General features: G+C 42.4%; 1 protein-coding gene across 4 annotated transcripts in view; it reads right to left on the reverse strand.

The window, feature by feature from the left end:
- Positions 1-24,724, reverse strand: part of LOC139820734 (uncharacterized) — a 193,473-nt gene that overhangs the window by 16,799 nt on the left and 151,950 nt on the right. For 3 of the 4 annotated variants that reach the window (XM_071791205.1, XM_071791208.1, XM_071791207.1), the window contains exon 6: positions 2,919-3,052. In XM_071791205.1, coding sequence (XP_071647306.1) covers positions 2,919-3,052 — 134 coding nt within the window. Of the gene's footprint in view, positions 1-2,918; positions 3,053-8,124; positions 9,395-24,724 lie in introns of those variants that run through there. The other variant, XM_071791209.1, reaches the window with a different exon arrangement.

Below are 24,724 nucleotides of genomic sequence, written 5' to 3' on the forward strand. Positions count from 1 at the left end.
AAATGCATTTTCAAATTGCCTGTCCGCGCGAGGGAAAATCCGAGAAGCGAAGAACCGACGCCGACGTACGTGCGCCACGCGAACAATTCTCTCTTACTTTCCATTCCCTTCCTCCCTCGCATGTACGTACAGCTATTTAGGTTGCATTGTTCCTACGTGTGGTTAATAGGATTCTCTGTAGCGACGTACCGAAAGGGCGAAAGAGCTTGGAAAATTCAATTTCGTGTCCGACCGCGTAAAAATAATGCCGCGCTCTCACTCTCACGGGCCGCTCGTAAAAAGCCGCTTCCAGTACGAGGGCCGCATTTTTAATTCCCCGCGATCGCGGCTAGATTCCACGCAGGGAACGCACCGTGGGAACAAAAGATCACGTTTAATTGAGCGGTCGTAGTGCCCGTTTCGAGATGCCGAAGCCCGGAATTTTAAGTATCGTCCGGCCCGGCCGGTCCGGCCCTTTAAATCCGGCGCTCTTATCGAAAAGTGCTTTCGGCGGACTACCGTAGAGAAGAAAACACTTGGGTCCTGATTTATGTCGGCGATAGGAAGAAAGGCAAAAATTCATGAGAAAAGCTGCCGATCCGCGACAATACATTGCGTTTATAATTTTTAGTGAGAGATATCTTTCATTTTGATGTTACATAGGCAAACATTTCCTCGTAATGCACGTCAAACGATTCAAAAAGCATCTATCTTATATTATATATTAAATTACATGAAACTAATAAAACGCCTTAATAATATTAAAATTGAAATTCGGCAATATTTAATGTTTATCGAGATTAAATCGGACATAAGGAGTGACGTAAGAGACACAAAAGGGAAGCGAGCAGACGCGTCGCAGCGTGCAACGCGTGATTATTCATTCACGACAGCGTAGAGAACCGTCATACCGACGTATCCGGCTGGTTATAATGCATCATGTCACGTTGCACGCTGTAAAACAGGGATATCAATTTGCCGTACACGCACCGCTCATGCGTGTTGCGTGGTGCGCTCGACCGGTGGACGGGCCATTTTTCCCTGAGAGCCGCGTGTACAGAACGAATAAGAGCCCCACGTAGATCACGCGAAGATCCCGAAATCCCGTCACGGTAATCCTATATGTTTATTTTATTCCACTCACTAATCTTACGTTTTTAATCCCGAAATTATTACATGCCTACGTTTCATTTCATTTCGAGAATTTTTAAATAACTGATAGAGTTCTGAAATGAGAGCGCCGTTGATATTTTAGTTCGATTATTCGTATGCAAGTCTGAACGACTATAGTTGTTTTGCAATATTCTACATTGAAATGGTCCACGATTTTTACAGCCAGTCGAATTGATAAGTCCGGCCGTCGGTCCGCCAGTTTAATTTCTACGGCGTGTTATTGATTCCCGGGAAAAAGAAGATTCCTCTTTTTTTTTCGTTCGATGGTATCGAGTCAAAGGACCGCGTTTGAAGGGCTTTCCTATCGTGCACTTGGCGAAACGAATCGTTGGTTTTGACAGAAATGTACACGAAAGCCTTCCTTCGTGATCAATGTGCGCCAATCTATCAAATTATTCGGCAAATAATCCGCGTATACATATATGGTCTCGACGATAAAGAAATCCATTTATGTTCGCTAACAACGTTTCTCCGTAAGGATTCGACGAAATCAATTCGAATACTTTATCGAGATTAATAGAAGTATTTATTTGAAAAATATTTCTTTGAACAAAGCTATATGAGACGAGATTCTTCTCCTTTTATACCGAATCAATGAAACATGCACATCGCAAAATTTAATACATTTAGAGATCTTTTCGGTAAGCAATCTGTAATTTTTTAATCTGTAGCTTTCTAGTCCATAAATTTCTAGTTCCTAAACTTAACGTTCTTAAATTAAAGCATTTGTATAAAATATTAAAATAACGTATCTAACAAAATAACTGTTGACAAAAAATAGAAATGTTTCTCAATGCAAGACCGTCTCCGAGACATATGGCGGAAGCATATTTTCATATCGTTAATAGCTTTCAGAACGAAGAAATATTTTTCGTTTAAGAATCTCGTTAATCGACGGTATCAAGAGCCCTTTTTCATTCCAGACTCGCGGTATCGCGACGATGTTTCGATATTAAATCGGAGCAGGGGAGGGCGACAAAGGCATAAGGAGATTGCTATTTAGATGGGCGAATCGGAGGACGTTATGAACGAGGGCCAATATCGATGATTTACCATTGGATTCGTTGGTTATTGCGTGAGAAACGCGCGCGGTCTCATTATTTATACGTTACACACCGGTACTTTTATACTTATGTATCGCGCACAGGAAATAAAATGCCGTCTGCACGGCCGCGAATGAAATAAGCGATTTTCACGAAGCGGAGAGGCTGCGAAAGAACGGGAAGAAATCGATTTCGCGTGCTACACGACGGTCTCGAATTATTGGCGGAAACTTCGTAAGCCGATTTGAAGTCGCGATCCCCTTTCGCTTTCTATTTGCGTCACTTGCGTAAAAAAAATCAGGAAGAAATAATATGAGACTTCAGACGCGTGTATCTTTCTTAAAAAAAATCGCATTTTTTGGTATTAATTTTAAAGTTTATATCATATATGTATATTTTTTAACAAGAAAAGAGTTAGGTTAGTCGAGTTATAAACATGTTCGAAATTTCAGTCAATTAAACATCGATCTAATGAGTATAAGTCATCTAGGAAAAATTATTAGATTAAACCGAGTGATTCCTTAAATCCGTTCTGATAGAAAAATTGTCTAAAGTATCCTAAAAAGACGTAAAATGTATAGAAAGAGGAAAGAGCCGTGAATATATTGAAGATTTATGTCGAAGAAAATCAGAGGGAAGTGAGATTCTTAACTTTGATTTAACAATCTTCACTACTTTCGTCGTGTTCTCTTTCGGAAACAGCTAAACTCTGAAATCTCTCACCTGGCCAGTTCTCTCTGAAGATGATGGACTCTCGAGCGTGCTCTTTCAGCCTCAGCCGTAGCCTCGCGTACTCGAGCTTCGGCCTCCATTCGCTGCCGGCGTTCTCGTTCCACATCTCGTTGCGTGGCCTCCCTCTGCAACAATTCGAACGTTGACATTTATTAATGACAGTACTTGATAGACGGAAAAAAAGCGAGAGGGAGAGAAAAGGATGGTAATTAACGCGACGATGGAACGACGCGGACGATGCAAAATTCAGCGTTGCGCGCCGCGCCGCGCCGCTCTGAAAAAATCGGCGTCGTTGCGACAGTCGTGAATAATGAATCGGCAATAATGACGTCGATACGAGCAATCGCGCGTCGTGGAAAGGTATCGCCGGCGCGAGTGTGATTAATTAATGGCGGATTTAATAAAGTGTTCGCAGCGTCGCGCAACGGGCACGCCAGTTGCCGTGTTATTCGTTGTTCGTTTCGCCGGAGGGAGGATGGAAACGTTAATTGACTTGTAATTAATCAGCGCGCACTCGTCATAATTTATTCGTGGTAACGTGCGACGAGCGGCATGATTAATAAATCATCGTCAAATCATTCGTGCTTTTCATTTACTCGATTGGGAGAGAAGCGATCGAAACAATCGGTCAAATTTTTCGCGACGACGGAAACTCGGGGCGTAATTATATTAAGTCAAATTTTGCTAACAAATATTCCATAAATAAAAATGGGAATAATTTTTTAAGCAAAGTTAAATATGACTATACGTGAATAACAAAGTATATAGCTATATATAGCTATTATTCGAAGATATTGAAGTATAATAAATAAATAAGAACACCATTTGTGCATTGTCCAAATAGTGATCATTTGGTACATCATTTTGTAAAACATTTTCGAATATTACTCGAGCAATTTCTGTATTATTTAGTTAAGCAACTAATCGGATAGGCCACTGCAAATAACGGACAATCGTTATCCGAATAAATTATTCAAAGGGAACGGTGATCCCGTGCAATTCTTTCTAGGATAACGCCCAACTCTGGTCCGTAGTAAATCTGAACTTGGCGAAATTTACCGGCGCGGCGGCAGCGTCTGATCCTCGCTGGCGAACCCGGAATCGCGAGTACGAGCCGGGGAAAAATGCGCGAGACGACGACCGAAAAAGCTCGTCGATCTTCGGATCGTCGCGTCGGGGCAGCGGGGTAGGAATTATTCATGAATTTAAATCGAAGCGCCGCACGCCACATTGATTGCGCCTTTCCGGATCGCGGGCGAGTCCCGGCCGCCGCTCTCCAAGTGCCATCAATAATTGTACCGGACCAATGTGCCGAAAGCAGTATTTCACGCGATTTAACCCGCCGGTAACCGCGGCTATCTCGGGACCGGCCGTAAATTGTCGTTTGTCCCGACTGGGAAGCCCAGGAAGGACGAAGTTTCGGAGATGTGGTATGGGATAATATATATAATACTCTTAGATTTGCAACGGTGGCGATCGGCTTTAGAAAAAAGACGGGTGATTAGATTTATATCGAACCCTGGACCTGGACAAGTCTACTCATTAAGACAATTGTGTAAATTTTTGAGAAACAGAAAGAGACAAAATGACGGTAAATATTGAAATTAAAATAAACGTTGGTAATTCTGATGAGAAAAATAATAATTTAAAGTAAAATTAAAAAATAATTTTGGCTAAATAAAAAATGGCGTTTAAAATAATGACCTTAGATAGAATAATCTAATAATCTCTAATAATTTCAATAGATTATGTTTCTCGTCAAAATGAGCATTACTCCTTTCTTTCTCTTGGAATACTTTTGAATAGACGATAGATTATCTCATTAGACGAAAATTTCTACAACGAACATTGTGTTAATACATAATAGCGCAATAGCGCGTAATATCCATTACAATTGCAATATATAATCCAATGTATCATTTATGATACCACGATATGTTTGTGACGTCGTCTAATATCCATAATGTTATATATTTTTGGTGCACATACCTTCGTATTTGTACGAAGGTTGCCGATTTTTCTTGGCCCGTCGCGTTTACAATCGAATTCGTAAAAATTCCGCCAACGTCGACGGATATCGTCGCGATCAAGCGTAAGTTCGCCGAAGAAAGGACCCCGGTGAATTCGTGAACGTGAGGTCCAAAGGGGAGATATCGAGGAATACAATCTGGTAAAAGCCGGGCTGACCGCCACTCGCGCGCGGAGGGTTTAAGGAATGGCCGGAGCGGATTTATGGCAGCCTTAAATCCTAACGAACGCTCCATTCCACCCCCGCGACTGCTTTCCATCGAGAATGTCGTATTTGCGAGGTTACTTCCACTTGGAACGCGATTTCGGTCGTCCCGAAAAATTCGCGAAGATTTTACAACTCGAATCGCGAAGGCAAGCACCTTTTCCGTCGAATTCCGTCAAAAGTCGTGATTTTATGACAAGTCTACTTTCCACTATTCGAAATCAAGGAAGCAGAAACGAAGACATTTCCGCACTTGTGCACGGAACAATAGAAAATAGTTAAAAATTATTCTTTTGCCTAAAATATAAATTTAGTGATACACACATTAAATATAAAAACTAAAATTGAAAAAAATTCATAAAACAGAGACCCATAAATATTTTTTTACCAATTGAATTAGAAGTTTATCCTATTACAATATTAGATACATGTACTGAAATTTAATTTAGATTCAGAGATTTTGTAATACGACCTTATTGCTCCACGTGCACGATATCGTGAGACAACGAGCTCTCGGCCTCACCGAAAATATGATCGAATCGAGTTTAACGCCAGAAAACTGATACGATCTTCAAAGACACCCCACAGAGAAACGTACGCGCGTCCGGATAATCCCCCTGCAGCGAGGACGCACACGTGCGCAACGCAGCTTCATTCGAGACACGTGCAGCGGGAAGATGCGCGAAAAGGTTCGCCTAATCAACGGGCTGGAGCTGCATCATCGAGACCGGCAAATAATTAATGAGGCGGCGACATCCGAGAATCACCGGTCGCGGAAAGCGCTTCTTAATAATTCATCGCGAGTGAGATCCTCGACCGGTGACTCGTCGATCGAAATTCGCCCGTCGCTTTCGGGCGAGCACGTGGTGAGCGAGGTGCGAGAAAGGAGGAGGATATACGGCGGCAGGATGAGAGGACACGAGACAGGGGGCTGCGCTTCTGGCCGGGAGCGCCTTTCGCTTTTCCGCCGGATTGATAGCTGGGTCACGTGCCTGCGATCCCCGATACCCTCTCCGCGAACACGACGAAGGAGTCGCGATAAATCTTTCAGGCCGGTTCGTTTTCGCACCTCCGAGTATCGTGGTTCGTCTCCACCCGCGAGAAGTTACGAGGAAATAACAGAAGAGCGGATCGCGAGGTGGAGAGAGCGAGTACAATAACACAGACATCATCTTGATTCGTTCGCGTGGAAGTATAGCTGTAGCACAATCGTTACTCCAGTTTCACCGCGGAATTTCTTTGTTTGGTCCGGGCATAAAAATGTTCTGCCAACAGAGTAGGTATCGTGCGTTTTGCTATTGATTTTGTCGCGCCGAAGGTAAATGACACCACAGATAATGGTTAAATAATTTCTGTCGCGACTTACGTATCTCGTAGTACCTCGTGTATAAGTTACACAAATTTTGCTTTACGATAACTGTCGGTTATATGATAAGTGAGTTTTTATCAAACGGTATAGAGGTAAAATGCGCTATAGAAATAGCAGTCAAAAGTTCGTGATACAATGTTTTCTTTCATGATGAAATAAAAAGATTTAGAATAAAAAGATTGCGTGTGTTCAGACATTTCTGATTTCTGATAAATAACAAAAAAATTGGCTTAAACGTGATGTAGGGTCGTTGCGATTTAGGGCACGTATAACTTTGTTGATAACCAGCACGTTTCGGATTCGGTGTCACCGGCCGTCACATGGAAGTGGCCGTTATCAAAGCATGCAGCTGTTGTGTGCCGTCAATGCATTATATCGCACAATATAATGCGCTGCGCATTCATGTCAATAAAGCGCTCGGAAAAGTTTGCTCGCTGGACACGTTTGATATACATATGTACGGAATGCTGCCCGGAGTTTCTAGGAAGTTGGTATTGAACGCATGCATGAAAGCTCATTTCTATATATAGTATCTCAGAAATAATTTCATATTATATTTAAAGCTAGTTAAAATATAACAAAATTATTTTTAAAACTATATAGAAGCTAGTTTAAGGCTAATTTAAAGAATAGAATTAAAGAATAGTAAAGTTTTTCGGCAATTAGATGCTTGCAAGATGGTTTCGTTGCTATCTATAGAGATCTAACGAGTTCAGTTCTATTCTGAGGTTCTCTTCAATCTTTCACTCGTTAGCATTTTTATATCTATATTATTTTTGTAATATAAAGAAATTAAATGTATTATTATTTTATGTTGAACAATGACCATTCGGACTCAATAGTGATCATACAAAATCCGCCTTTGTGGCAAAAGCAGCTAAATTGTGCCTGCCGATCGACGAATTCGTAAAGGTCACGAATGCGGGCGAAAGTACGCGCGAGTGCGTGAATGCTTCATTCATCGGCAACGAAAGAACCCTGTGAATGGCAGTCTCTCACGAGCGCAGATATCTACGGGCAGATACCTGCGAGCGTTTTTAATGGCCCGTGAATTTTCTCGTTTGCCTTTTTCTTCACCCACGTGTTTATCACAGTACCATTCATTCAGTCTCCGGCGCCGTATCATTTCTACTCTCGAGCTATTATTCATTCCTGCATAAGCGCTATCGTTCGGTTATCTTACTATCGATAGGATTGTTTGTCTTCGCGTTTATCGATATATACAATAATTAAAATCATATACTACTCTGTAATAATTAGATCGGATACATGTGGACGTCATATTATTACCTAATATTTTTAAAGAATCTGTTTATCGCATGTATCACTTATAAATTTTTATAAGAAAATTCAATTTTATCTCCTTAGTTTTCAGGAATAAGTAATAAGACGAAAGAAGTATCATGACTTATTATTAATATTCGCAAGAGATTCCTCATGCAACTTCAATATTTTAAAAAATCCGAATGAATTTTTCTATGCACGCAAAGAACGCTGGTCTTCCCTCGCAGATTTCATTCACGGTGCACGCACCGATGAGAAGACTCATTTCAAAAGCCATGTACGCGTGTCGACCCTTGAAGCGAAGAACTCACCCTGCTCTGTTTAGTAAGATTGGCGCCCATCGGCTGGCGATTCTGTGTCGTGGCGCCGACGGCGACGTTGCGACCACGCACGCCGTCGGCCGCGGGACATCCCCCCGGTCCTGAGGGTGCAGAGGGGCCCACCCCTCTCGCGCCCGTTCCCCAACTCGGGTGCACTCGCGCGGCCACCCTGCTGCTGCTATTGCTGCTACTCGCCGGGCCCTCCACCGGTCCCTTTATTATAAGTCGTGGCAAGCCACCCCTGTACGACAGTCCTTCACCGACACCACTACCACTACTACTGCCACTACCACCACCACCACCACTATCACCAACGACAACACTACCACCGGTAACACCACTATCGCTGCTCGTACTAATACTACTGCAGCTGCTGTTAGTGTTACGACTATTGCCGTCGCAGCTGCTCTCTCGACCGGCACGACTACCATCGACAACGACGACCGCACCACCCTCCTTCGTCTCCACCACCCCCGCGTCTTCCACAATCGACTCCGGTACCTCGGACGACAGCGCGAACCGTTTAACGCTCTACCCCTTAGAGCGATGTTGTCGCAGCTGTTAGTAAATCGTCGCGCAGCTGCCTTTTAATTGTATCTCGAACTCGCGGGATGAACGGAGTTTCGCAATGACGCGATTAAAAATATTCCCGAGTAATCCTTTCCTTTGCTTGCTTAAGTGTAGCTACTTGCTTGCCTCCACGAAGCTTGTTCGGTTCCATCAAGTTTGCACCGAGCTTGCTCATTCACTCAAGTTGCTTGTCAGGCTTGCAAAAGCTATTCCAAGGGTCGCGTTTACATCTAGGTCTCTCGAAGCAGTCCTTAGAAGATACGTACAAAAGATATATCACGAATTTTCGAGGTAGAGGATTCCGCGGGCCCGCATCCCCGCAGGACTAAGGCAATGCTTCACGTCGATCAAGCTTCTTCGCGTCAAGGACGTCAGAGAGAGACGTTAGAACCACCCGTCACGCAAACACCGTCGAGCGTTCGGTCATCTCCACGAGTCGAGGAACATGTCCCTGTCCCCAGGACAGTCTGCCACTTTCGTCCTTCTCGTCCCCGTCAACTTCCGCTTCGCACTTCGCCGCCGGACATGTCCCCCGCACGCTCGATCTTCGTCATCCGAAGAGCGCGTCGCCGACTCGCATTCTCGTGTTCGCCGCCGAGTATGCCGAGCGACAGCAAGCGATCCACGTCGTTATCGTCGTCGTCGTCGTCGTCTTCGAGAGGAGCACGAAGAGCCACGTCGCGCCGCGACGCTTTCCGACCAACTGACGAACCCATCCCCGTCGTCGTCGATTAACCGGCCGGCAGCGGCGGCGGTGGCGGCGGTGGTGGTAACGGTGGTAGTGGTGGCAACCTTCCCTCCTCTCTTCATCCCCTTCGCGTCGCCTCTGACTCACTACTTACAACCCTTGTGAGCGCGACCTCGCGCATGTGCACGATATGCGTTCGCTTACACGAGGACTTCCGGTTGCACGTTTGCGCGCTGATTCGTGTCGTCGTCGTGCTGAGACAGACGTGTCTGGCTTGCGAAATTCTCGCGCGAGGAATGACAAAGATATGCACGAAACAAGAGTCGAGAAACTAGATTTTTTGCAAATTGTAAATTAGAATTTTAGGAAATAATGCCAGAATCGTATATTTGTCTCATAACTTTCATATTCATATTCTTTTCAAGAAAAGCGCAAAAGTAATATTATATATATGTATATATATATTATACGTAATAGCTGTATATATCGCTAATTTAAAATTGCAGAAGCGTTTCCCTCGCAGGAATGCCGTCCAAACAAATCCGACATTCGCATAACGTTCTTTTCCACGCTCGTCTTTCATTTTTTCGCGGAAGTCCCCTCAATTATTCGTCGAGACATCGTATTCGGAGCGATCGCTCAAAACGGAATGTCATGCAAATTCCGAGCTTCTACCAAATTGCCCCGACGGGCATCAACATTCAGACGACATACCGTAGGTCGAATGCGGGACGACCCTGTATCGATAATACCGCGAGAGAGCTCGCGGGGTTCGCCTTTCATCCCGCGCGCCTACGGTTAGTCGATGGCAGAGCTTTCCAATAAACGGGAGAGATCTCGGGCTTTGTGACTGCCAGAAGATAGATAAGGTATGCCGACGGTAGAAACGCGAGGGTCTCCTCGATAAGGACCTGCCTACATCTCCCCGAATCTTCGTCCCGGCCGCGCATATTAAATTGTTCGCTTCACAATGTCGACCGTCACCGCCGGTCCCCTTTTACCGAGGACTTTTCACGATATTGGCAACCTGTTAATATACTTTATCGAGTGATTCGCGGAAAGTCGAAACGAACGAGAATGTTAAGTCACGATAGCGAGTCACGATCGCTATTAGCAGAGACGTTTTATACCAATATTGGGGGAATTGAACGATCAATGCTGCGCTCTGGTTTAAAAGCCCGGGAGGGTGACGTTATATGTATTTAAACGTGTGAGACTTTCACTTTTCATCTTCAAACTCTATAAAGTTACAGAGACATTTTTGTCTTATAAAGAATTTTTTAAATATTTTGTAAATATAAATAGTTTTTAAATGTTTCCTAAAAAATTAAATATTTGCGTCGACATTTTTTGCAATGAGAATGTATCATGAGAAATCGTAATTCCAACATTTTCATTATTATCATCATTTTTCTAGTAAACATTAAATACTTTTTAAATACTTTTTGTAATGCTTCCCTCGCGATGGAAACGGGCAGGAAAGTTGCATAAAAGCGCGAAAAAAATCGATAGCGCTATTCCGGTGACGACCAACCCTTTCGTCGTCGTGGGGCAATCGTCGTTTCCCTAATTAATTAAATCGCACCCCCGTGTGCTGTTCCATGCGAGCTACGGTTACGGCCGGAGCCAAAGCATCGGTTTAAGTTTGGTTGGCTCAATAATTACGACGAGACCGGTAGTGTATAATTACAACGGATATGTTAATGATCGCGCTTGCATAATTATTTAGAATCCGACCTTCGACGCTTCAATTTGACTGTTATTTCGACATTTTGCGGAAACGTATAATTACACATGTATAGAAAAATAAATAGTTATATACACTATAAAAAAGAAAAAATACGTACACAAAAATCTCAATCAAATTTTTTTAAAAATAGAAATTGGTCATTTAAAAAATTTAAATTCGCACCTTTACTTGTGAACCATGTCTGCAGAAATGTTACGGGATTATCAAGACTATGATCAGACAATCGAGAACGACATGGGCCAGTGTGAATTAGCGCGATTTCAGCCAGCCTTCAATTATGACTTCGTAATCTCGTTTACCTCCATGCGTTCGCCTAATGAATTCATAACTTCGATTAGCCCGTAATATCCTTTACAGTTGATCCGCTTTACGACATTTTAAAAGTGATTAGAATCGGCGCACCTAAACGCAAGACGATGAAGAGGGGACTTCTCTCGGAAGTTTCGCACGCTACGGAAATTCGACATCTGAAAATTCTCTTAAGTTGATTTTACGCGAAACACCACCGCCGCCGAACCGCCTCAGTCTGCCGCTTCCGCCTTCGCGAGTCGACCTCGCGCGTGGTGATTTATTCGCGGCGAGATCCGCCTTCGAGGACCGTACTTTCATTTTTAACGTAATGCGAAAAATATTCAACCGTCGCGGCGCTTTGAAAAAAAATTCATAGGGCGCATTAAAGGATGCGAGGGTCCGGGATACATAAACATGAGGGATTATTTCTCTAACGTGCGCGGGAATGGTGCGATACACAAAAGGGGTTTGCATTAATACTGCTCGTAGTGATCGATTTCTCTTGCTGAGTGGATCGCTTGTAAAAATTCATTTTATTTTGTACATTTTACAAATTTCAGTCGGTTTGTTTAATTCCGAAAGTAGTAATCTTTATGTATTTAGAGATACCTGATATTTTTATAAAAACTACATCGCCTGGGGTTCCTATGCAATTTTAATGTTCAACAAGACAATAAAAGTTTTCATTTAATTTTCCGTAGTTGTTTTATTTTAACGTCTCCAATGTAATTGGAGTTCATTCTTTGTAGATTGGTCTTCGCATCTTTTCAGCAATATATTTTTACATGTTGCAATTTAAATTATTTCAATGTAATAAATCTCAGTTTTAACGATCAAGAGATATTTTCATCGAAATAAGGTTAGAAAAGTTTAGCTCGTGCATTAGAGGATCAGGACCCCGTCCGTGTTTCTTCGCTTTCCTTGTTGCGCGTGTAGTTGCGTGTTTGTTCATGGACTGCGCTATTTTCGTGGTGCTCTCGAAAGGATGTCTATAGGGGTGGATTTCGCCATCCCCTATTAACCGTCCCTTCCTTTTTAAGCACACATACACACATTCGTGAACGCCGACCATGTCATCTCCGTACATAGATAGCAGAACACATGTATATACATGGTGTTTCAAAACTCTCTCGAATTTACTTTAAAAAATATAAATATTTAATTAGATCTTTACAATTAATTTCAATAAACAATTTTTTGACAAATTTGAAGTCAGTTTATCCTTGGCAAATAATTCTAAGTCACTTATTATTTATTGGGATTTTTCGATATTCATCACAAAGCTCGGTACGTAAATCTCGAAATAAAGTTTTGCGAAATAAAGAATACATTTCTCTTACATTTAAGTGAGAAAATTCTGTTAGATGAACGTACCTAATTTAATTATCAATAAACCTTTCATTTTCAATCGATATTCATTTGCAAATAAGATGTGTGTCGAAGCTTTGATATTCTAATGAAGGCAAAATCGATGCGTGAACAACAGTGATCGATCATTAATTAAGATCGGAATAATTAATGCCGGAACACCCTGTAGACAGACGACGTACACGGATATGTGCCTTTACGGCAATTAGCATGCATCCAACAGAGCTTAGGGATCGCCGGGGGTGTCCGAATAATCCTGCGTGATCTACGCGCGTTTCCGATACCCATATGCAGTGTGCTTATGGTACCGCCTGCACAAACCCCCTAATACAAACCCCCCTGTATACAAGCGGCGGGCACTCGCATTATAGCGCTCGCGGGAGGGAAAAGCGGATGGGGCTTTTGAATAATTTGCCTCTCCCACAGGGAGGGGGGCAGTGGGAACTGGACACGGCTTTATTTGTTTCCCAGAAAAATCGACGATCCGCATCGATTAAACTATCGTTTAATCACTACTCCGGATATAACCGAACAAGAGGATTTATCGTCGATTCGGGAAATCGCGATGCACTGGCAAAGAATGCATGCAACGGTATCACGATGGTTTCTGCTAATTAAATCGAATTTACGAGGCAAATAGGTCTCTATGAACATAGCGTTTAATTAGAGAAAGTTACGAAGATATTCATTACTTAATAAAAGATATCATATGAATAATATCATAAGCATTTGTAGCCCATATAATAATAATAAAATTAATAACTTGATATAAAATACTGCAAATGTGTTCTTTACCTAAGCATTGGATTTTTTAATTAATAATGTAAATATAGTAAATTATATAATATTATTTTATAGAAATAAATCATTTTTTTTTTATAAAAAATCTTATCGTAATAAATTCAACATAGTAAATTGAAATATTTGTATCTTTAGCTGCTTTCCATTTACTGACACAAGTCGACACAAGTATCGTTCTGTTTTTGTTACTCATTGAGCCAAGAAAGCCAAGAAAGATAGAATGTCGTTTGTGTCGATTTGTGTCACTAAATGGAAAGCCTCCTTTTTAATCTATCTTCAATTTGTTCGATTTGTTCATACTAAACTTGATATCTGAAAGATATTCCTGTGTGATTTATCTTGAAAATTTTAATTATCTCCCAACGCGCAACTCATTTGTACAAAATGTAATCATTGAGAAGCAGAGATTCCAGATTTGCCTACGGAAATAAATGCTCGGCAATATCATCTGTATTGGTCTGGCAAAGCCGTGTGAGGTTTGCAAGCACTCGCGATGATACGCGGGTTTTCGTGTCAAATATCAAGCGCGTCGCGGTATGTATCTCGATGTCAAAGCGAGACGTGAAAGCACGTCTCGCAACGGAACGCGACGGAGCAAAGATACGAAGTCTGGCAGGAGAAGAACGACAGAGGTAGCAGGAGGTAGAGGTGGTGGTGGTGGTGATGGTGGTGGTGGAGAAGGAGAAGAAAGAGAGACGGAGGCGGAGTCTTGATTTAATATTCCGCATGAAGGACTCTTCGCCGAGAGCTTTTACACGCTCGACGCGAGCTTTTCAGCGTCTACCGGAATATGAACAAGAAACGGCACGTGATGATAACGCTGAAGAGCTTTACGTTACGTTTCCCGCATTGTATTTAGACGAATGCGAAAGAAGAAAACGCGGCGGATAGTTCGGAAACGATTTGGCTATTTCGGTAAATCAAATCGATATTAACATAAGTTCTTAATATTCGATATTTACTTTCATTTATTAAGATAATTGTTATCATTATTTTAATCAGTTGAAAGAATTTGACTGCTAACGCTCATTAACTTTTATGTGATGCGTTTCGAGTTTCTTAAGCAATGAATCTTTCGTCAGATATAAAGGCGAATATCAGATCTTCCTCTCCTCATTCCTCTTTTCTTCTCAAATAATAATGTTCACGTCATGTTCGCGTCAGCCCCCAACAGGTAAAACATAATCGTGATCTCGACCCCATTCAGATTTTATCGGGTCGGTCGACACCTGCTGCGGAAGAGTAATGGTCAATCATGAATAACGGGATCCGTGTCCTTCGGATTGGGTCAGTGAGGTTAGCAGCGAGCCCTTTCGTCCTTTGTCCCGAGAAACCCCTGACTAATTCGCCGGGCGGAAACGGCGCGCATTTCTGCGCGCGTGCGTTTCCCCATTAATTAAAGAGACCGGGAGACGCGGAGAGAGTGCGCCCTCCGATAAAAACCTTTCCACCGCGCAACATAAAGCCCCCAGGGAGAGTGACGACGATGTGGGCAATGGGATGCGGCCCGGAGATAGCCGGAATATCGTGGGGCTCGAGCGCTGGCGATATCGCGCGGCTCGGCTCGAAATCTCGAGGTATATACGTGCATCATTATGACAATCCGGATATTACGAAGGGGACAGGCAAGCGAAAGCAAAGGGATGGACAGTTATCCTCCGGAACTCCGCGATTCCATGGCGTATTAAGATTGCCTAAATTATAATCAACGTTACTTCGTTACTTACAATCTCTTCAGTTGTAGCGATACGAACGTGGGAAGTGGGAAGTGTGCGATGTCCATCTCGTAATTATATTATAACTAATATAATTCGGTTTAATCTTGCATTTTTGCCAAAGTGAAAATATATAATATCAATTAATACCTATAATATTAATTTTTCCAAATATATATATTTAGAAGAAGGATTAATATATTTAAGAGGAGAATTAGAATATATTTAAAACAATTTATATGAAAAAGACAGTTAATTTTTCTCTTTCTCCTTGTTTCGCTGAAAGACGCCAACATCTTCATTAAATTCTTTTTAAATAATTAAAAATAAATTGTACCACCGGGGAATTATATATCTTATATAATATTAACTAAAAAAGAAATATGTGCCACATAAACAATATATAATTTCATTGAAATGCAAATGCAAGCGAATATTACGTATTTTCATCTTCTAAAAATAATAATTTAAAGGCTCCCGCAATTTTGTTCCCTTTATGACTCTTCCCAATAGCATACAACGTCAGGGGGCAAGAAATTATCGTGCAAATAGTCATTTAATTATGCAAGATGGTCCATTGTCGAAACGACACGGCCACGGATCAGAGTGCAAAGTTGTGTACCGATCAGCCCGTCTGTCGTGAACCGCGATACATCGAGCAACCTTGCCCTAACTCGGTTCAGTCATTAGTCATTGCTTAGGTCTCTAGTTTCAGGCGATCAGAATGGGTTACTGGGGTACGATTTACAGCCTCATGGGAGTTTTGTTTGCTATGACGCAAGCATGTAACTTGGTCTGCAGATTAATGCCCCAGTCTCACGAATTGCGGGGAATAACTCAAAACCATTAAATGTTTCTTTTAATTTGTCGCATTTATCTGACCATCAACCACGCATAATTATTACGCGTAATAAATATATTTAAGATTGCAATTCCAATAATTTTATTTCAAACGCGAAATATCATTTTTTACTATATACTATTTCTCCATTGAAAATCGATTCGCGAGAGAGAAGAACTCTTTATTCGTGACTTAGAGATTATTGTCGTTAAGGAAAGGATGAGACCGGTTCAGAAACGTGCGCACTACGTTCTTTTCTTTAGGACCAGTGACATCTTGTGTGGTTCCCAGACCGACGATCTGCATGTGAGGTTCGGGTTAAATTAAGTGCGCGCTCCACCGCGCCGATTCTGTAACAGACAAGCGCGTTACTCGTGCGTACGGATGGGGCCTCCGGTAATGAACGCATGACGATCCGCGGCTAATCGTCGCCCGGAGGAGTCGCCGAGACGTGAACCGCTCACGTATCCGGTCGACCTCGCTCGATGCGCGCATCGTCGTCCTTTGATCTGGGCCGGCAGTGCGACGGCCAATAACGATTTGCCCTTGCATGTTGCTACCGTGATTAATAGATCGCCCGTTCGGCTCGAGCGTAAGAAAGGCTCGGACAGTGTAATAGCGCGGTTGCAAGTGCACAAGAGACGCAGCTAATACGAGAGAGGGAGAGAATACAGTTAATTGCTGCCATTGCTGTGGATTGCCGATTTTTTATTACGTCAATGCAATTTTCATGGTTGATACATTTTTCCTGACAAAAACTAACGAAAAGGTCATATTTTACGTTTGCGGAAGTTCGTTGTAAGATAAAATTTACGTATGTACATATGTATAATGTAGAAAATAAAAAATTCACGAAGAAAAACCAAAAGCTAAAGAGAAATTAGATACTTGAAAATGGTTAAATGCTATCCTCGTTTAAATGGTAATTTCCCATTTAATTTCAACGAGAAAGCAACTTGCACTTGTTAAGTATATATATTTTGGGAAATTTATTCAATATATTGTAAACGTCGTGCAAAAAAGTTAATCGAGAGTATTCACGGAGTAAGATCGTAAGTTTAGGACAGGGGTAATTAATTGCGTGTATCGAGAGGCAAGGTCGAGCTCGATAAATATGGAGATAGGCACGTAAAACATTTAAGCTGGGCCGATGAAAAATTTATGAGCACCCTTCGCGTTTTATAAGAGACGCGGAGTCGTGCGGAATAAAATTCGCGCAGCTGGCGAGTTTCTCGCGGTATTCGAAAGTAGAATGGCGAGGGATGTCGGCGACCGCTATCTCTCTCATCCCTCCCTCATCCCCGTGTCGTCTCTCCGCCGTTATGAGCTGACGACCGTGCTTCGTAACGAGAAATTATAGCTGGAACCGACACCGGAGTCTGTACAGTATCCAACGAGCATGAATTTCACCCGATTATCGGATACGCGTGGCTCATGCTAAATACCAGTTCGGACGCTGCAAGTGAAATAGTAGAAATCCATTAAAGGGCTCTGTACGGACATTGTCGGGCATACCGGGTAGTACGTTATTTCCCGATCCAACGACGCGAGATTTAGAGAGAGTCGCGCGTATCAGCTGGAGAACGCCCAATAAAGCCTCGAATAAACTATTATTGTTTGAATACGCACTCCTACATCAAATTGGTATATTTAAATGTATCTTATGTTTAAATATATCACTAAATACTGATGAGAATGGATTTACGATATCTTCTTCGATATCTTCTTCTTCGACTTTAATTTTTTAATAAAACTGCAAACCTTATCGCGTATGATGCTTTTTTTCAATCTATACATATATAGTTTATTAAGTGTTTTCGACTTAAATATTAATTAGGTATCGACAGAATGCATTTTCTCTTTCAACAGTATTTAAAATTTGCGAGTTTCCAAGCGACTAAAATAATACGCCTGGGTTATTGTAAAAAGAATCGCGAGAAGGGATGTATATCGGTTTCCTCCACGCCGCAATTTATAAAACACAGTGTGTGCATGGTCGCCGAGCCTACATTCGCTCCGTCCCCGCCCGATTCAACCCTTCCACAAAATACCGCGGCCACTGTGTTTTTCCACCCTTCCGATCGTATTCTATCTCGCGGCCGCAACCGCGTGTCGTTCCGCGCGCAGGCATCCATGCACAAATACGCGCGCGTACGTGTCGCCGCAATAAATATGCGTGAGCGATAGGAGATTAATCGCGCACCGTAAACAGAGATTACCTTCCAACTCGAATTAGCCTTAGCGAGTGATTCGGAAGGATAGCCCCGCGGGAACAATGAAACCGTATGCGACACAAAGCCGGGGATTTAAAAACAAAAGTATAACAACTGTTTGCGTTTTCAAATGCCATTTCTCTCGGAAAAATACAAGCGTATTTTAAAAACAAGAGAATTGCTCGAAAAAGTGTCACATGTCGCAAAACTTTTCTTTGTGAACAGTAAACTATTCTCGGATTATGTAACTTTATCGCCTACATATTAATTTATGGCAAGCAGATTGAAAATAAATTAATATCAACAGAATAATATGCATGATATCGGTATTTAACTTAAATTTAGTTGTACATACAATTTATATAAAAGATGTTCTTGAATCTTTAAACTATTTTCCGTTTATTTCCGAGGCACCCCGAATGTGAAATCTCTCCGGAATAAAATTCTTCACAGTCATCCTGGATCGAAGGTAATCCCTAGATTATGGCATGGCAGTCTCTCTCTCGTTCGTGATTGTTTTTCATGACATTAATGATCGATGCTATCGAGCGTGTCTCTCGCGACAATGTACCCCGTCAGGTTGTTTGCGACGCCGTGTCGCGTCGCGTCGCGACGCGTCGCGCCGTGGCGCCGTAAGATCCGGGAGGGTAGGATTTTCCTCTTCCTCTCTTTCACTCACTCCTCGGCCCTTCGCGCACCCTCCGCCGCCGGCCCTCGCCCACCCTCTATCATTCATCCCTGACGCCTTCGAATTTACTTCGGCCGCCCCCGAGGGCTCTCTCTCTCTCCCTCTCGTCTCGGCGTATTGATGTATCGTCGCGCTCGGATTCGCATTACACCTCGGAAAACGCGTTGATCAATGTTCCGCGACCGACTAGAAAGAGTGGCGGATGCATACTCGTAAAAGGGATAGTTCCTGGATCGTATTGGGTTTCGACTCGGGACGGATTATTGATTGTCGCGACGGCTCCGTGATTTCAGGATGGAATCGTAACTATGTTCTGTAACTCGATATTACATTCTGTTAAGAAAATGTGCGTTAGTCAACCGACTTTTATTAAAACATTTCATCAAAGTAGTTTAGCAAAATCTGACAATGCATTATTTCTAAAAATGACTTATTTTCTTAATTTTAAAGTTACGTTATATTTTATTAGTTCCTGTTGACATTCAGTTATTCAATTGCGAAACCAAACTAATTTCATTAAAAATCCTCGCATTAATATTGAACTACCCATTGCAATTATTGTCCCAACGGCGACGTAATTCACGAGAGAAATTAAAATGTAAAGGGCACGAGACGCCGTGAAATCCGTATGTGGGAGTACTCGATTAGAATGTAAATCGCGTGAGAGAAAGAGAGAGAGAGAGAGAAAACTGCCCTTGTACATGCTGCGTTTTGATAGCGTTACGGGAGGTAAGATCCTTTGTTGTCTCGACGATTGCTCCGTAGCGCGGAGGGTGCGGATCTCGCCGATGAATCGATGCTAACGGCGCGTGTGATACGAATCTGCATAACTAATCGCCGGCCTTTGCACCAGCATTTTTCGAGCCCCGAGTAAAGTCGTTAGGCTGCCTTTGAGACGCAAATTTGAGACTGGGAACACAACTGGCGGCGTGCCGCAAAGACGCAGCCGCCCAAGAGATACTCCGAACCGTTGCAAATCGACATCGTTTGCACTTTTGTCCGCGAGATACAGTGCACACAAGGCTGAAAGTAACCGCAAAACGCGAGAGCCACAACCGCGTGAAATAAAGTCACAGGAATTTCAAATGCGACAACGCTTCCGGCAGGACTTTAAATACGATGTCGCGAGATCTGCATGAGACATCGTAACGTGGCGAAAAGCGAGGATAAGTTTTCTTCTTTATTATACATACATAGAGAGACGGCAACGTCATCAGAGTATGCTGCAATAAAAACACCATGAGATACAGTGCATGATAATAACGCATTATCAATTGCGTTATTGAACTTTCTATGCTGGTCTCAAGAAAATCTTTTGTCGTTCTATATAGAATGAATTAATTAATTAATTAGAAAAATCATATTTTTAGAAAATGTTAACGAAATTACTCAGTGTTTCCAATCTTTTATTCAAAGAACAAATTTTACTTGCATTCTTTCATTATTTTTGATAGTTTACTCAGTCGTTTTTACTCATCACACATCCATCTCACAAATGTAATTATCCATTTATTTATCTACGCGACTGTCAGAAGTTTATACCGGCAGAAATTACACGAGGGTAGTCATGAAGATCAAACACGTTTCTTGTGGCAACAGCACGAGGCTTCACACAGCGCACTCAAACGGCAAACTAAAAAGAACCTCTCCGTGTAACGAGCTCTCTTTCTAATCCCGCGAAAGTCGTCCCCCGATCGCGTTTCCGAGCCGGATGTCGGCTGCAGGAATATTCCCACATGATAAAAACAGAGGCAATTTGCCAAAACGTCGACTTGATGACTGCTCGACGCGCTTTCCCGGCAGACAGCCACGACACGAGGGTTACGTCGGTACTTCGAGGTTTAGGGTTTTGAGAGAAGGGCAGATAGAGCGAAGGAAGGTCGACGACGGCGCCGACGAGGAGACGACGTAACGTTAACGGGGACGAAGGAGAACCGCCACTCCCTTGAAACGGCAGGGTCTTGGGTCCAGAATGCGGGAGGATATCTCGCAGGAGGAAAGTGGGATGTAAATTGCTCGCACGTACATTAGTCATCATCACTCGCAGCCCTTACCTCAACTTTGTTCGAGGAAAGTGCCTCGACCGACCCTCGCGTCCCTCCCTTCCCCTCTCCTTAACCTTTTCCTCATCTGCCTCGCTCGTAGTCATCGTCGACGTCGTCTTCTTGACTCGCTTTTCCAGCCAGTTTACTTCAGCCCTTCATCGATCGTCTCTCCTTTATTCCCTTCTCTCGTATACTTGCACTTTCGTGACACTTTCCCTCGGTCGTATTCAACGCGATAGTTTTTCCACGGAATTTCTTAGGATTCCGTTTTTTATGGATTTAATATAGAATATTCGATCCATTGGACCTACTTTTATATCGTATTAAACTCGAAGAACGTTTAATTTATGTTGCTGCTGATTTCTATATACGCTAGTTTTGTATACTTCCTTCACCACACTTTCGGATTTACATTTTAATTATTATCTAACTTTTTGGAATATTTCTCAATTTTTCGCAAAGTCGAATCTTGTCACGTTTTACGGTATCAGCTTTTACGCATATTGTATAATGTATACCACAGACATCTCTCGACAAACCGTAACGGCGTTAATTTATTCGGCGTCTACAATCTACGTTACGTGGCTTTTCTCTTCAGGAACGGAATTTCCCTTCTGTCTCGCCGTCATCCTCGCCTTGTGCGCCGGTGGGTAAACGACGCTTGTCTAACTTCTATAGAAATACATTTCACCGTGGAGGGAATTGCTAACAAGTTGCGCGCCGGGTTCTCGCTGAAGTTTCGTTTCGCCCCGATCGTCTTCGGAACATGCGGCGTTTTCCTCTGATCCGAGAAGAAGCCACATCGCTTCGGCTCCTTGGAATATTAATTTACAAAGTTCACAGCCCAGGAAAAAAACCCTGAACCAACAATCACGATGGACAATAAAAAATTGGGTAAAAATAAAATATTGTAAAAATGTTTTAACGTTTTATATCTCTACTTGTTCTCGTAAAATATTTACTTACTCCCGTTAAAAATACGCCTGCATAAAACTAGGAAAAAATGTTTACCATCGATATTAAAAAAATATTTTCATCGACGTTCTGCGTTTTTTTTTATTCAATCGTTGAAAGATATTTAATATTTTTATCAGTATTTTTCATCCAGGCTGTGTAATCAATTCTCAATATAATTTTAAAGCCAAGCCAATTCGAGCGGCAGCGATTATTCACCGGATCGCTGATTGATCGAGACCGACATTAATAATTACCGTGAGTAAATGCACGGTCGGGTTTTCAGGTGCAAACACAATGTTAATTAAGCGCTCGCGGCGCCGCTAGGCGTTTGACGCAAAAATCTCTTCATTATAACTTTCGTGAGATTTTGAAGCGACGAAGGAGGATGAAGTAGCTCCCGGGAAGAGCTAGCGGAATCACTTTCTTCCTTTGGGACCTTCCCGGATATTCTGGCGTCCCGGCGAGTAAAGCGGTACTCCGAGTAGTTTCGAAAGCAATTACGATTTCCAGAAGGCGGACAGCGTAATTGAATATTACGCGAGCGGAAACCGCTTTCCTTCTCTTCGGAAGGGAAAGAGAAAGAGAAAGAGAAAGAGAGACAGAGACTATAAACTTGACTATAAATTTTAAAAGTTTTTCGTAGAAGATGCGGGCAAATCGACGCCTATGGTATCCCTTCTCTTGAAGTCTTTTATTAAAAGCATTTTACCGAAAGTGCGGTAGCGTAGCGATTTGCATTCCGTGAAAGAAGATTGCACGCGCCTTCGAATTACGCAAGTACGCAAAGTACATGATATTTAAAGTTTTCATTTTCCACGGTTTGTTTAAAATGCACTATTTACCTCGCAAATTATTCTGCTTTATACACAACGTGACAGTAATTTATATCAACTTCAATTTTAACGCTGAACCATGTCAAAAGACAGTACCTTTATATCAACTTTAATTGTAAGGCTAAATCTTTTAACGAGATTAGCATTCAAGTCAAGGTTGATATAAATGTACTGTCATAAAATGTTTAAAAAACACACATATATATATATAATATATAAATTCTTCTTCTTCAATTTTCCAAATAAGGGCTGAACATTCAGATCTTCCTATTTAATTAAAACGTCTTATATCGTTTACACCTTGCTATTCTTTGTTTCTATCTCTCGCAAATTCTTGTCATTCCGCGTTATATTGTCACTTTCCTTTGACAATATAAAGGTTCAGACATTTAAGGGTGGAATGTGTGCAAAGGGAGAGAAAGAGAGAGAGAGGTTTTCGACTTCGAGACTGTTTCCAGAACGAGGCGAGGGCGAAAGTTCCGCGAGAGTTATCGTAGCGCGAAATTTTAATCCACCCCTTGCATCCTCGTCCTTCCCTGCGTTTCCCTTCACGGTCGGCGCGCTTTTCCGGCCCGGGAAAAGGGAGGCGGATAAGAAGTTGCAAAACGGGAAACAAAGAATATTAGCGCGATTAAGCGGGAGTCCTGCGGCGTACATGGCGGGGTTGTCTTTTCGTTTATTCTGGTCCAAAATGGGGCTACGACCTTCTCATCGAGCTCTATTCTGAGGAAGTAACGATCCGAAGGAAGCGTTTGTCGGAGCTTTTTCGGCTGTTCGACCCCTTGCCTGAATGGAAATTCCCGAGTAGCTTAGACGAGAGAGGCCATCGTCATCATCGGAGAGAAGGAAAAAATAACGAAGGCATCCTGTAGACGCCGAATTAAAAACACGGGGCAAGTTCGATCCCTTTGAGGATCCGTCGGTAGAAACATCTGAAGATTCACTTCGTTTTCTTTAGAGATTTCTGTGTTCGAGAATCTATCACGGCTCAAAGAAGTTCACAAGCGAATACTGTTTGTCATATTATTTTTTCACGTAGTGCTTCCGGTTGTTCGCACTTTGTTTCATCTACAGATTCTTTGAGCAATTTAAGTAGATTTTTCTTTCAAAAAAAGAGCATCGATAATTCAAGGATATTCACAAAGCAGAGCATTTCTTACTCAAATTGGATTAGATTCAATCATTACGATTTAAAATAAATTAAAATGTACTGAACTGTAAAATTTGTCCAATCTGTTCAAATTTAGATATCATTACATCACAATATATATTTGTTATTAAGAAATTCAAATGTTTTTGATTATGCTATCATCTCTGTCCTGAATACCGTCATTCTCGTCATCTCTCGGCAACTTTCTTCGTCCGACGGATCTTCAATGATTCGACAAAGTTCTTCCGACAAGCTGCTGGCAGACTTGCGCTCAAGTAAGATACTTAATCGATAATCGTGCCCGAATCTCGCGAGAGAAGGAGCTTTCCCGTGGAAAGCTCCGTCTCCGGCTGAGCGGAGGATACTCCCGCGGGAATGAATGACTGATGAGGATCTGTCTCTCTTTCTATCTCTCTCCGCGGAAAGCGGGGTTCCGGCCGCGGCAATTCTAAGATTCACTTTACGGCGACGACGTCCGAGATAAATTGCGGCCGCATGGAAATATCAACGATACGTCAACGCTGGAGAAAGCGGTGCGCTCCCCGCTTATTATTGTTCGCTCGCGTCTCGCGTCATTATACAGTCGGATAATTGACGGCTGTCATGGTAACGCCCAAATGTGCCACGAAATTATTCCTGTAACTTTCTGGGGAAAAGTGTTGGAAATTACCGCACGCACCA

This window comes from Temnothorax longispinosus, chromosome 10 (genome assembly GCF_030848805.1).
Source record: "Temnothorax longispinosus isolate EJ_2023e chromosome 10, Tlon_JGU_v1, whole genome shotgun sequence".
NCBI classification, from domain to species: domain Eukaryota; kingdom Metazoa; phylum Arthropoda; class Insecta; order Hymenoptera; family Formicidae; genus Temnothorax; species Temnothorax longispinosus.